We start from the raw sequence: 15,191 nt of genomic DNA on the forward strand, positions 1-15,191 counted from the left end.
TAAATGTTGACGGACCCCATGCTGGGTAATTCTCATGTCAATTATAAATACTGAAGATCCTGTAATTTACTTCACTTTAAATCATATCAGCTTTAATCCTTAATAACACAACATATATATTAACACTTTTTGTACAATTAAGTAAAGAAATTTAAAAAGCAATTATGGTCTTGCAACTATTTTAATTGAATTTACGAACATTTTGAAGTAACATTGATGCACTCGATATAATAGAAAGTGAATTGATTTTTTTATTGATACGAACATATGTTTTGAAATTTGCTGTAATTGCCGACTAGTCAAAATGTTTAAGCAGAATATAAACGGTTGAAATAATGACTGGTAGTGATATGGTACACAGTCTGATTATAATGATAAACTAGTAAATGTGTTATAATTTGATAGACTGTATTTAATATTAACAGATCTTCTTTGCTGATTTCTACAGTGTTATAAATGGCTATGATAGATTGTTAATGTTATTTTAAATGAAATTATAGGGTCATCAAGTAACATGACTAAATGTGTAATAAGAAACTGAAAGAGAAAAGAAGGCCAGGAACAAAATGAATAGAATGTAATAAACAAAAATATAATCATTTGAACACGAAATATGTTTTAAAAAACCTGGATAATTTGATGCGTTAATAAGTGAAACTTAAATTAGAGACTACCCAATGGTAGCAAATATGATAGAGAACATTTGAAATGAAAACACTAACTAAGTTTGATTTAAAACTGTTGTAACGGAAAAAATGGTAAATGTAGAAAAAAGTTAGATACCTACAAACATGAAGTATATAAGTTTGTTTGCAATTTCAAACAACCACTGACTTGTTACTATCTATATAAATGATGGCGTAATACAGTTACCAGGGTTTTTTACACTGTATTATATCTTATTATCTGAATTTTGTACTTGAACATGTCATCATTTTATCGTTTATATTACTTCCCTAACTTATCATCTATACCATCAAAATGTTCAAACTTGTACCAATATACACCATATCTGCCTTTAAGATAGTATCACTGTGAAATAGTAAGGTAAACTTTTAGGTGCTGCACCGAATGGCACCTTGAATTGTTCCTAGTGGAAAACATCATTAAACCAAGTTCATTGACCAAAATCAAGGTATAATATTACGTTAATCCATTTTGGATAAATTAGTGAATGTTTGTTTACACTGTCTGTCGATATTATGTTAGGTTACATAGCGTGTATCAAGAGATATAACTATGACACAACGAGAGTTCGTCCGGAATAATTTCCTTAAAGAATACACCGCTAAATGTTTGTGCAAACACAAAATCATGGTTGAGGATTATTACGCACCGTCTGAGGGTTGACCGGTGCAACAAAGTTACATACTTTGGAATGCAATCACCGACTCATTACCTGTTTTTGGCTAATCTATATTTTCCTCATCAATTCAAACGATATGTAGCTTTTTAACAGACCACAGAATGGCATCTTTGTTCTTAGTTATAATGCATTAAACATGTGTTTATAATATATGCATGATACCATGTAGAAATCAAAGAACGCATTGACTTTTCCACTGTTCACATTAGTTCAATGCTATGCCGTAATGTAGAAATGGTGTCAGGAAGTGCACAAAATATGTAAAACACACCAACAGTTCACACCGGAATCTAACATTTACTCTATTAACAACTTCAGAGATATCTTAACAAATATAAAACTCCCGGAATTCTAACATTTACAATATTAAAAACTTAGAGATATCTTTAATCAGAGTTTGGTGGTACGTCAGTCAGTATGGTATCATATGTAGGTATGACTGTTGAGATATAAGATATAAGGGTTTCCTTCACAGAAAACACATATTTTGATATTTTCCTCACATTTTACGTAAGTTAATATATTTAACTAATATACTGACGTGTCCTGATTATGCCATTATTACGTTGTGACGGTAGAATGCTGCATTACCCAGCGTGATTGTGAAAGAGTTTAAATCTTTAAATCACTTTTTATTGTTTGATTGTCGTTTTTAGATTTACAGACACTTGAAATAAAACAGAGGTTCCTTATTAAAGAGCCCCCCCCCCCCCTCTCAACACCATTGTGAAATATAATAAACATAAATCTTACTGATATTTAAAACTTTTGTCAGTGTTCGTTTTTAATTTCATATTAATACATGTGATCATATAACATTATATAAATGATACAGTTAACTATACACTTTGACGTTCAGTTCAGAGTCAGTTTTTATAAAATTATTATATCATGTTTCTTATATACTCGGGACTGGCATGCAAAAACACTCTGTCACAGCAGCTACAGGGAACATTTATAGCGAAATCACTGACATACATTATTTAACTCGGCATGTTATTTTTTGAGAACTTGTCCATAAAATATTCCACTTTGCCAGATTTTGTTAATAAAATTTTGTCCTTTTTATAGTAAATAACATTGACAAATAAGTACTAACTTGTCTTAATTTCTAGATGAATGATACATTTAGATTGATTTATTTATCACAAAGATTATGTCAATGTAGACAATTATTCTTTTTTAAAACTGACAAGCGCTATTTGTAAGCTATTAACATTTCTCATTTTAATGACATTAATGGGTGAAAGAAAAATGGCCGTCATTATTTTATAAATAGAGTAGGTTTGTACCTTCACATGATGGTAAGCGATGTTAATTATGATAAAATTCCTTTAAATTTCAAATGCTTTAAAATCATGTCTGGTAAGTGGTCAAGTCTATAAAATCTGACCCCCGGGCTCACGCCGTCTACATCTGATAATGTTAACACTAGTTGTCAAGTTTTTGGTAACTCTTCACTAAGAAGGTGTCCACTGTTACCACTCCTTCCGGGTCAACGGTGTTAGTGTAAAGATAATACTAAATAAACATTTTCTTAACAACAAAGGAAGTGTTTTAGATTTTTTTTATCTTCTACAAACACAATATGGTCCTTGTATTATAACAATAGTAAAGCGGTCGGCATTGCGTCACAGATCAAAAGAAGCTTATGATATAAAATATACAATAACTGATAACATAACAATTTATAAGTCCTGTGCAATATGATTTTTTATTTAAGAGGTTTTTTTTAAACACTGTCAAACCATCTTAAATTCATTTATCAAAGTTATGAATCACGATTATAGATGATAATTTAATAAAATACGTTCACAGTTGTTCAAACTCCTTATGTATTTTTGCAGGGTAACTGTTCATGGTGCAATGTAAGCGGACGGAGGGTTGTACTTCGGTCTGTCAGTTTACTGCAGCTGTCGGAGGCAGAGAGGCTTGCGCTGCAGAAAATAGTTCTTCAAAAACTTCAGTCAGAAGATCTCGGATGTCCTGTTGTAATACCAAAAGGTATGTGTCAATAAGTTAAAGTAATGTAACACCGATTTGTTTTATGTGCAACTAATTTAGAATCGTTTATAACACAGATGATAAATACCCTTTAGTTAAATATCTATTATTACATGTAAATGTGATGTCAAAAGTGACGTCTCCGTGTCCTATCGTAGTAACTGTTTCCATGGAAAGTAGTTCCTGTCAAAAGACATTAGACGTAACAACTGAAGTATACACATTCCTGAAAAATAATACAAGAAAAATAATACAAACTCTACAACATTCCAGAGGCAATTCTACTGGGAAAACCTTTTAAAAGGTTTACCTGTTTTCCTAGATTATATAATTTCCGTTATTTCGAGATCGACAGTTGTATGCAAAGTTTTCCCTCGTAACCTTGACATTCTGGATACGCTAGACCTAACGTCATAGGTAAAATATATAATTATAAACAAAGACGTATTGGCGAAGGTAACTTGTTTATAATTCTGTAACTTCTATATACAATGTACATGACTGTACCTATGTTTTTTATAGGTTTAGAACAGGCATGTGTATGATGCCATAAAAATTCCATTCATATTTATTTTCGCTGGGAGCTCACGATTTTAAAGCCATTTGATCATTACGTAAAGTAATAAATATTTTCATTGTATAATCATTTAGAGATAGTGTATAAGCATAGGAAATTTATCAGGAGTTTTCATTTAATTTAAAAAAAAAAGATGATGGGCAATTTGAGGGTTGTCTTCTTAAACATGTCATTTCTGTCTTTTATTTAAACGTAATTTTGTACTGAATGTAAGTAGTACAAGCATCTAGGAATGTTGTAAAACCTGTGCTGAAGACCACTGTTTTAATACGTAATATATGTAAGCCCTACATGCCAGCTTTCCAAATGGTAGCATAGATACACTGGTGTGTCTGTATTTGATTCATTATAAATGTTACAATATTAATTACGATAAAAGAGGTACTACTACCGAGATAGGAAGATAACGTGTCAATAATAATTTGCGTATTTCATTTTTTAAAGAGAGATTTTAACCTATAAATAACGTTGCTAGACAAGATAAATATTTTGGGAACAATTTGTCGTTTTTACAGAAGTTTTATACACGACAAAGGTATTTAAGTTGAAAGATGATATGTTTGAAGTTTTATCATTTTTATTTATGGTATGCCTTACCAGATATCAACATCTGTATGTTTAAGATACAAACCAAGAGTGTGTTTTATCAAGAGAAATAAATGCATGGAAATCACGAAATTAAGATCTGTTTTATCCTCTCATAAAATACTCCTCCATAACGGCAACGGAACCGAACTCGTTTACCTGTTAGTGAAGTGTATAACGTCGAATTACATTTTGATAAATGAAATTGAAAGCAAAAAAGGGTGCTTGTCGCGTTTGTCGAATTTTTCATCTGGACTTGATATATTTACATTCTCAGCCATAAATATACATTTCATTGTCGACATTCAGGATAGATGTTCTACTGTTTGACAATTAAAAAGATATATATGTTACTAGTGTAGAGTAATTTCCTCATTACTTTTAACGGTTCTATACTTTAAGCAATAAAACGTATTGATGGTAATATTATACGGTAGAGTCATCTCAAATACAAGTGAACTTTCAGTGGGAAGTTTAATTTGCCCATATATATTCATGAAACACATACAACGAGCCCATGACCTAAGATTGAACGCTGGACGTTTTAAGTTGTCTATTAGACACGGTGTTCATGTGATAAGGTGACGAAATGATGGACAACAAACATCCATCTATTTAGTGTAGAGACCACTTTTTTACATTTTCTGAGCTCACAGCCCAAGTTCAGTTTTATTGCGAACTTGTTTTAATTAATGTCCAAACGTTAAATAACGGCATTGCATTGCAAATACTGTTGTATAAGTGCTAGGTTTAGGTCTAAACTCTGCTTACATATAATTATATATACATACAATAGGTAAATACTGATGTAGTATAGTTTCCTCTTGAATGTCAAAACTTAGATTACAAGTGACATTAATGACTCTTAGATGAATATCACTTAAAAGTGATATGTATGGCCTTATGGCACGGATGTTAATGATGGAATGCTGATGTAAACAGAGCCTTGAACTCACTGGCAATGTCAAAAATCTTATACACGTTAGCTATATCACATGTTGCTTGCTTTCATGATACATTCACAAGTTGCAGAATTAAATTTAAGGAATGTGTAAAGTCTGCATATTTCTAACATACGAATCATGGGTAACATTTACAACGTGTATTCCACATAAATGATAACTGTATTTTGATTCAAACCCGGTACAATGATAAATACGTCGACTGAACACTACTATAAGGGCAACGGTTACCAAACAGTAAAGTTGTTTGCCTCCCATTCAAGGGGTCATGGGTTCAAGTTTTACTTTATGATCATATTTTAACCTCGGTAATGGTAAGCTTAAAAGTGATTAAATTAATGGTTTTGTTTAATTTACAATCGAGCTCAAATGAATAGTTTCACAACATTAGCAACAATTATACCCTATATACAGGTTGGTAAAGTCAACGTGAAACATTCATGGAAAAATACATTTTCTCATTTACCTTTGTATAAACCCTGGTGACCCTGGGATCGCCTCATTAACTTTACACCCACCTTTCTGATCATTAATGACACTGACCCATAGTGTACATTCAAGCGTTATATGACACTGGACATTTAACATCGCGTTGCTATGGTTACATGACACCATAAAATGTAGATTTATAACTTGTGACTCATTTAATTGAAGTTTAGCATGAAATCATACAATTACATTTAAATTAAACTGGTGTCCGTTTTGTTAAATACAGCGTTAATTTCTATATACATGTTTGTACTTCTAACGATCAATGCATTTTCCCTATATTTGTGACTTTGTGATTACCTTTAATGAAAGCCTGTGTAAAATATTTGCTTTGCGAGCTTTTCATTCACTTTGTAAAAATTAAAAAAGAATCAACGTTAAAAAAATGATCGGGCAACTATTTCCATAATTTCTTTTAATTAATGCTCTTTGTTGATTTGAACTCTCGTATTCAAGAAATTATATTGTTTATAATAAATAACTGCCTATAGTTATATTCCCAATGTAGTGCTTTCAATGTAGTTAAAATCGTGTGTAGACATCACGGTTATTTACGATCTTCATGCGAAATTATCTGCGAAAATATTTCATTAATCCAAAGTATGTGAATTCTTAGAGAAAACAAATAATTTTTATAGGTAATCAATCAATAATGGAACACTTCACATGAATTAGGAATGAGGAGTGCCTGTAATATTTACTTTGACCGCAAAGTCGAACAATGATTTTCTGTCTTGTATAAATATAAAACGCTTTCTAATGAACAAAAGTTCGAAATGAAACCATTTAAATTCTGCGAGGAAATAATTTTGCAACAAATATCAACACTATTTAGCTTTAGGGGTATATCATGTATCCTCAGAGCTTTCCTAACTTATCAATTATTCAACATTTTCACGGATGGAATTTCTGCATTCGAATAATTTATGAACTTTCATATTTCAAATGGTAACAGTTTTAACATGGTAAAGAGGATAAACGCTCGCAATAAATAAATTATACACCATGTAATCTTTGTGAAACGTGATTTCGCTCGATACACATGTTTCAAGTCGGTTGGTGATAAATGTGGTATAAAACTATAATAGTTCCACAGACACAGTGTAAAATACATTTCTTTTACTAATATAACTTTGCATTTTTGTTAGGTATTACGTACTTTCATTTTGTATTAAAGAAACATCGGCATGACGCATGGGCATATTTACCCACGAACTTACCCCTCCTTTCTTGCCAGTCCTTCATAGTGTAGGGATGAAACAGTCACCATTGCTATGTCCCCCAAGCTATTGTTTCAATATATCTCAATTTTCGGACAAAATATTGGTCCCCTTAGGTGTCAATTAAGATCTCGTGGATATGTAAATGGTCAAATTACTCTAATATTACAAATAAACATTGATTTAACAGTTACATGGACGCCGTTGTATTTACGCCCACCATGTTTAGCTTCAGATACAACTACAGGTGATGACGGGCTCCATATGGAGTGAACATAATGTAGAATTCTTTATATTATCATTATAACTGCATTCCTGTCATACATGCATTAGTATAGAGAATCAATTAGGTCAACATGCAAGTTAATCAGAAGAAAGAAACTTACAGTTTACTAGTATACATTTAACGAAATAAAAACTATAATTTCATTTAAAAAACGAATAGAGGAAACTCTGGGCGTATAGTCATGTATAACACTATATTTGACAGTCATATCTTTTCAACATGTCATACGCGTTCTTCCTGTCATATAAGAAAACAATCATTTTAATAAAAAGTTATGGATTATCTTGTCAAAAATATTCTCAGTCCGATGAAATTCATTAAGTTTGGTTTGCATATCTTACCTTCACTATCTAACAAAGTGTCTAACTAATCTGAACGTTCCATCCAGTGTGGTGGTAAAGTGATTGTTTGTAAGAAGTGTGTCATCATTTCTTCATTAGATGTTAGATGACTAGTTGAAGATACATCTTAATGAGGATATTTAACTATCTGACTGTTTTATTAATGACATCAAAAACGTAAAGGTTAAGGATACCGTTAGGCATAGTTTAAATTCGGCGAATACATTAAATATCACTGTCATCTACATATACGCGTTGTCAACTCGGCGACTGCTTCATTAGGCAGGCATTTAGATGGGGAATGAGTAGGCCCCGGAGATGATGATATTATATGATTTATAATGATATAGATCATCGTATGTCAAGCAGAAAAATGTCCATATTTTATTTATTTTCCCACATATAAAAGTCGTTTATGTGAGAAAGTCAGGTAGAAAGTTGATACGCGAGCGGCCATTAAATCTACCGTGCTAACTGACGATTTGGAGAAATTTGTCAACGCTACATTTACATTTTATATTCAATTATCTTAACTTTAATACTGTAATATAAATGGGAGAGAAAACTTAATAACACATTTCTGATTTATCAGTACGAAATCTCTTTTATGTTTTAAATACAGTTTATAACGTGTTCACATTGACATATACTTTAGAATGACATTAACTTTTTATCTCTAGTCGTAATATGCTGCACAAGGTGTCAGAAAGTAAGTTGATTTATTTTTTAAGAATATCAAAACAATCTTATTATCAGCCTTGTCTTCTTTTGTTACAGTTTTCATATTCCGGTAAATTTTATATCATGAATGCGAAAATTTAATTAATATTTTTATTTTCATAAAAGATATTTTTCTCCATTTTCTTTCATTGATTATCTAGTTACTGGTTGTTACGAAGATCGCTTCACTTTCATGGGAGGATAACTCATGAAAAGTTTGATAGGAATGAACCTGATGCATACTTATCTGCCCTTGCGTTATTATACATGTAAATATGAAGAAAATCCATGGTAGGAACATGTAAATACATTCAAGCCTTTATAAAATTACGATATATCGCTGTCTATCATAAATTGCAAGAAAACCTGAGATCTTGATTAAGATAAGAGAAACTAAAAGCTATGATTACACCCATTTACTTTAAGGGTGTATAACATGTGATTCAATCACATATACATGTATGTGCTCATATGTTTGATGAAAAATCCTTCAAAGTGTTCTATATACACAAACCATGTCATTTCTAATGATATTGAATGTATATACATATATACTGATTGTTTGATACAATTATTTTGAAAGCGTCCCCGTTCCTCTGATCGTGTCAGCCTCATGAATGCGGGTGTCTGAAGGGCTTGCACTTAATCTATCTAAAGTTCTATGAATAATTTATAAATAGTTTAATTCGCCAGTTCAATTGTTTTACTGACATACATCTTGTAGTTTTATAACGTACAAGTGTCACTTGTCTGTTGGTTATCATTTTATTTGCATGTCATAAAAACAATCGTCGATGCATTCTAAAATGTCATATTTGACTCAAAGAAGGTTTAACATCAGCAAATCTCTCGTTTGTGCAAGTTTGACAAGTTAATACGCCTTATAAAGTAGGATCAAAGGAGGACACATGGAGAATTCAAGACATACTTTAAGACATATTCAACATTTATAAAAAAAAACTTCGCTAGAACAAAACAGGTATTCCAGTTATCTTGACTGCGATTTGAAGGATTAGCAACTTGTCGTGTAGGATATATTTTATCAAGATAAATACGCTATTAATGGTGGATATATGAATTTAGTTATCTGTATATGATCATGCAAGTTTTAGTTTTACTTTGCTGACAGTTTAGGCAATTAAATGTATACACTTTACCTGATAACATAATTTGTTAAACGGATATCTTGTTCTTTTCGTAGTCCAATGGCTTCGATTTCCAGTGACCGTGAACAAATTAAATTGGCGCCGTGTTTTTTATACTTTGTTATAATATTTACTTTATAGTGTTGGGTGTGCTATATATAGAAATGGTCATTTATAGGGATGATATATAACACTGACCTATTGGCAGTGGTTCTTTCATTCAATTGTAATCTAGAAAAACAAAGGAAATCTTGTTTCACGGTTTGCACTTTTAGATTGTCCCTGAATTTCGTTATTAGACCATTATCCCTTCCATAAGAAAAGAAAAAAGTCCTAATAGTTCAACTCGGTGGAAAACGCATTACGAATCTATGTTTTTTTCTTCTTCGCGGGATCTGCTTTCTCCATTTGTTCCAACTAATTGCCTCCATTAAATGAGTGGAGAAAGGTTTTTGCAAATAATTTTGTAAAAGAAAGGGTTATAACTGTAATTTCAGAAAGTGATTTTGATGCAAAAAGGTAATATTGTGATTGCCTGGCGCACAACCCTCTCTCTCTATGTTGTTAATTACGAGTGTTTTGTTTTCTTTGCTCATAAAGATACAGTAAGCAAGTCCCCTTCATCATGATATGCACCATTAACTGAAAATTCCAAAAGGACTTTAGCAAATGTTTGTGGTTTGTTGTTTACTGTGAGAATATATTATTAAGATAAAAGTTAAGTAAACGATATGGAAATCCTCTTTGGTCAGATAAAGTGGGGTATAAATCAAGCGTCTAATAACATCTCATTATCAAATGTGCCAAGATGAAGCCTTTAGATTAAACAAAGAAGATCAATCAATGGGCATGACTTCAAAGTGGTTGTGTTATCATTACACAATACTAGTTATGACATAATTAAGACTAACCGAGAATTAAATGAAGCTTAACTATGGAATTAACTATAACTTACTGGATTAAAATACTTGAGCAATTGGAATAATTTCTCTTATTTTCGGCCACTCATCTGTTCAAATGCTTTGAGACAATAAATACGGTGTGAATAAACTGATTATGTTTTAAACTTTCACACGTAGATCCATGTAAGTTAATTTCTAAAATAGTTTTTGGTATGCCTTTATGTTTATATGAAGGAATGGTCTGATATAATAGCTCAATAGTCGAGCCGTCATATGGTTTCTTCCCCAAAAATATCGCTTTAGTAGATCTGCCAATTTTTACTATATTAGCAATTGACAATTATTTGATTCAGACCTTTGACTGACCATTGTTCTTGATACATTAATATTCTGAGTCACGATTTAATGTTTTCAATGTTTATATTTTACAGAACAACGAGAATCTGGCAGAAGAAAGAAGCATTTATTGTCAATCAAGCGGAGTAAGTCTGCCAACCTAAGTGGGTTCATTCATAGTCTGTCCGATAGGGAGAAAGGTTTGTACTTAAATAATGTATATAGAAATCCAATCACTCTGCTATATTCTAAATGAAAATATCTAACGAGCAATTAAATAAGATAGTTATTGAACGGTCTCTTGAGAGAATAAGCTTTGGCAATTCAGAAATAATATTGATATAGCAAATAAACTTCACCAGTCATTTCTCTCTGAAATATTTGCTCTTCATTAATTTGTTGCATTTAATTCATATCATTAGTTAAATTTGTTTGCAATTCTAAGAGAGAATTCTTCCAAGTTGCATTGTACAAGTGTTTCGCTTGAAATTAAATGGTTAGTTTTTGTTTTTGATGATACCATTGGTTATTTACCTATCAGATAAGCCATTGCAGTATTATCATTTTTGTTTTTTGTTTTGGGAAATTACCAAGTACAAAATGAAAAAGCATTTTGTATTGTTTATAACAGCAATTCAAACAAATATTTTCAATAGACTCATTCTTTATTTCAGATAACCAGACATCAGGTCTTGTGTTTGGAATACCATTGCAAAAATGTATCGCAAATGACGCTGAACAACGCAAACGTAACAGCTCAGCTTTAAAGGAACGTAAAGGTTCTGACGTCATTTTGACACGACAAGGACCTCGAAAATCTAGCAGTTCGTCACAGGGGTCCTTAGAAAACATAACTCATAATGGGACATCATTTTCGGAGAGCCAGAAGGTGTGTTTCTGTTTAAGACATTACTTTAAACAATTTTACATACGTTTTATTTTCTTGAAATATACAGGTACTTTCCATATGATATAGTAATATATAATGTATTAACATATGAATGTAATTAAAGCTGTATTGTGTAATAGACTTTAGTGCAGCGTTTATACTCCCAGCTGCTCTATAAATCAACTATTTATGAAGGAAATTCTTACAGCTGCTTAAAACATCACATGCGTTCTTAGAAAATATATCAAATAAATCCGAAACGTGCCATTAAAAGTTTTAGAAACCAATTATTTTATAGAATAGTGAATGAACTTCGGAATAAATTCTTTTCACACTTTCGTTTAAAATGATGAATTGTATAGTCGTGATCATTTTTCAAGTTTTCTCATACAATATTAACTATTTTTAAATTTCTAGAGAAATGCTAGTAGCGACTCACTGTCGGAATCCGAGAACAGTCGGAACAATTCTAGTCTTATCGATGCCTTGGTTTTATCAAACAGCCGCAGCGACAATCTTGGGCAAGATTACCTCCCTTTATATGCTACTGGACCACCACAGGTCCCGCACATCGTCCGAGTGTGTTTTAAACATATAGAAACTTATGGTAAGATAGCCATTACTATTATCTGGTCTGTAGAAACACACATATTATTTTATAAGTATAGTTTATTATTACATAAATATAAGTTTTTATCTCAGCATAAAAGAGATGCACGTCGAGGACAAGAGTATATGTTACTACTTTTATATTTTATTACAAATATAAAATATGGCATTCTGCCAAGAAACATCTTGTTGTAAGTTTCAAACAAAATTATATAGTTCTGCCTGTCAATTTGTCATAGCTATTTTTATTGTAACTGTTTCAGGTTTACGGGTATTGGGTATATTTAGAGTCGGGTCATCAAAGAAAAGAACGAAACAATTACGGGACGAGTTCGATACAGGGAGAGATGTGAAGCTAAACGAGTCACACAACCCACACGAAGTAGGCTCCGTCCTTAAAGAGTACTTCAGGGACCTTCCCGAACCCCTTCTAACCAGGGATCTATATTCACCCCTTATTGCAGCTAGAGGTGCGATACAAATTAAAGTTCTTTTTATAAAAAATCATTATCATTCAAATCCATTAAAGCTACGTTTGATTGACGTCATACACTAATTACTAATACTATATCGAGTATAATTGAATCGAACACTCGGTACAGTAACTATCATCTGAATATTATAAGATAATTACTTTAGTCAACTTTGCACTTTGTAAATGTCTGTTAAAGAAAGACAGTTATTTATTGAACCAGTGTACAAGGAATGCCTGCATTAATACCATTCATATGTTGCCTGTGTACTGGAATGTTAATCTTTACAACGTAATTAGATAACATCTCATCCTAAATTAGAATCAAAACCATTTGTTAATACTTACCTTTTGATCTAATAAGTACAGTTTTAAATTTTGTATGGAGATAATATTTCTTAATTGGCAGATTTGTAAATTTGTCGTCCTGTTATAATATAAAAGACTTAGACAATAGTTAAAACTTTTCTTATTTTGATGAACACAGAACTTAAAAAGTGTATTATATAAAAGAGTAAATTTTCTGTCTGTCATTCAAGTTAAACTTTTAATTCATTGCTCATTCTTACAGGTTTATATGACGTCGAAAAACAGGTTGAAGTAACCCGGATGTTGATTTCACTACTTCCGGTGGCAAACCGCGACACCTTGTGGGCATTGTTACAATTTTTGTATAAGGTTGCCGAACATTCCACCGATGTTTTGGATGAGAATGGCCAAACAGTAAGTAAAATTCTGGCAAGATTTTCAGGACAATAAATGTCTAAAACAAGCATGGAAACATAAAGTGTCTGGCAGATGTAAATTTTGTGACACGATTTATTGCCGACTTGACTTGAGAAACATGTAATATAACTTAGTTATCACACAAAATTCCATACACAATAATGTTTCCATTAACTATTTGTAGTTTTATCTATAGGGATAATGCATTATATTCTGATATCTAAATGCGAAACAAGTGCTGGAAAACCAATTAACATTTAGTGGTGCATTTTCCACGTTCATGCTGAACGTATTAGTATATATAAACGTATAATAACTAGTAACTGATGGAATTTACGTTCTCTACAAGTAGTCTTCTATTACATATACAACTAGTTCTTGCATTTTCATGAATGTGTATATTAGATGCATATCTTGTCACTTTAATATAGGGTATAAAATTGTCCTGTATTTACTTCATAATTTGTGCAAGGGTATTTACCTATAAAGCAATGCGCGTTTCACTGGTGGGTATCTGTTACATAATTGGAGCTTAACTACTGGGTATAATTATAATGCTCCCTCAACTAGCGGGTATCTGCTACATAATTCGCCCTTCACTTGATTATGTTGTATATCTTATCATAGTTTATAAAGATACTTATCTTAAAATATGATATTACAATAAAAGATTGGAGTATCTCCAACATTAAATCAAAATCGCCTTCATTGAATGCACGGCTACATGATATGTTGATTTCTATTGTCAGTTTAAAATCCAGTCGTGAAACGATGCAATCAATTTCAATCATGTAAAAGAATATTTAAATGTTCAATATCGTATAACTTTACGATCGATGTCATCTATTCTTATCAAGGGAAGATAAAGTATGATATTATCTTAACCGTTCTCTACGACTGATTATGTTATATTTGTTGCAGGTAGTATAATTATATTCAATAATTCAGAATGTGGATACCTCAAGTGTTAGATGCCCACCTCTGACATGCTTTTATTTTTATTTCTCAAAAACATTTTTAGCTTTAGTATTCTGTTCTAGTCCACTGGTCAATTACCTGAACTCATCTTTGCTTCTGTTGCATTTAGCAATGAGTACAGTTATAGTGATTAACTAGTAGTTGTTTTGTATGGAAGTCAAAATACTATTTTGTTTACATTTTTGCTACTTTTATGACAAATAATTTAACATAGCGCTGATTTCTTCAGAAGAGCATCTACCATGCTATATAGCTATTACCATTATTTATACGTTATCAGAGATATGCTTGACTTTCTAAAGAGCAAAATATTACATGTATTTGTTTCTGATTCATAATGTGCCTTTCAGTTAAAAAGATGTTGAGGGCTTATTTGTTTTGTTTACTTCATTAATTGAATAATGCAAAACATCCACTACTAAATATTTTTTAATATTATGAAACCAAAACATGAGTGAAATGAGAAATAAATACTGTTCTTCCTTCATTATCATGCACTAATCAACCCAGCTTTAAAATTAGCATGTCGTGAAGCATCGCAGTTTAAGTTGAACAGAACATTAATGGGTCGTTGACCACACTAT

The 15,191-nt window shown here is 31.7% G+C and overlaps 1 protein-coding gene across 2 annotated transcripts in view; it reads left to right on the forward strand.

Moving 5' to 3' along the window:
• The window catches only part of LOC132712941 (rho GTPase-activating protein 6-like), a 53,761-nt gene that overhangs the window by 34,788 nt on the left and 3,782 nt on the right, over window positions 1-15,191 (forward strand). For both annotated transcript variants that reach the window (XM_060695379.1, XM_060695378.1), the window contains 6 exons: window positions 3,214-3,370; window positions 11,029-11,133; window positions 11,608-11,822; window positions 12,240-12,429; window positions 12,695-12,901; window positions 13,475-13,626. In XM_060695379.1, coding sequence (XP_060551362.1) covers window positions 3,214-3,370; window positions 11,029-11,133; window positions 11,608-11,822; window positions 12,240-12,429; window positions 12,695-12,901; window positions 13,475-13,626 — 1,026 coding nt within the window. The remainder of the gene's footprint in view (window positions 1-3,213; window positions 3,371-11,028; window positions 11,134-11,607; window positions 11,823-12,239; window positions 12,430-12,694; window positions 12,902-13,474; window positions 13,627-15,191) is intronic.

The sequence above is a fragment of the Ruditapes philippinarum genome, unplaced genomic scaffold, assembly GCF_026571515.1.
Source record: "Ruditapes philippinarum isolate M1 unplaced genomic scaffold, ASM2657151v2 ctg848_1_1_1_1, whole genome shotgun sequence".
Lineage (NCBI taxonomy): Eukaryota > Metazoa > Mollusca > Bivalvia > Venerida > Veneridae > Ruditapes > Ruditapes philippinarum.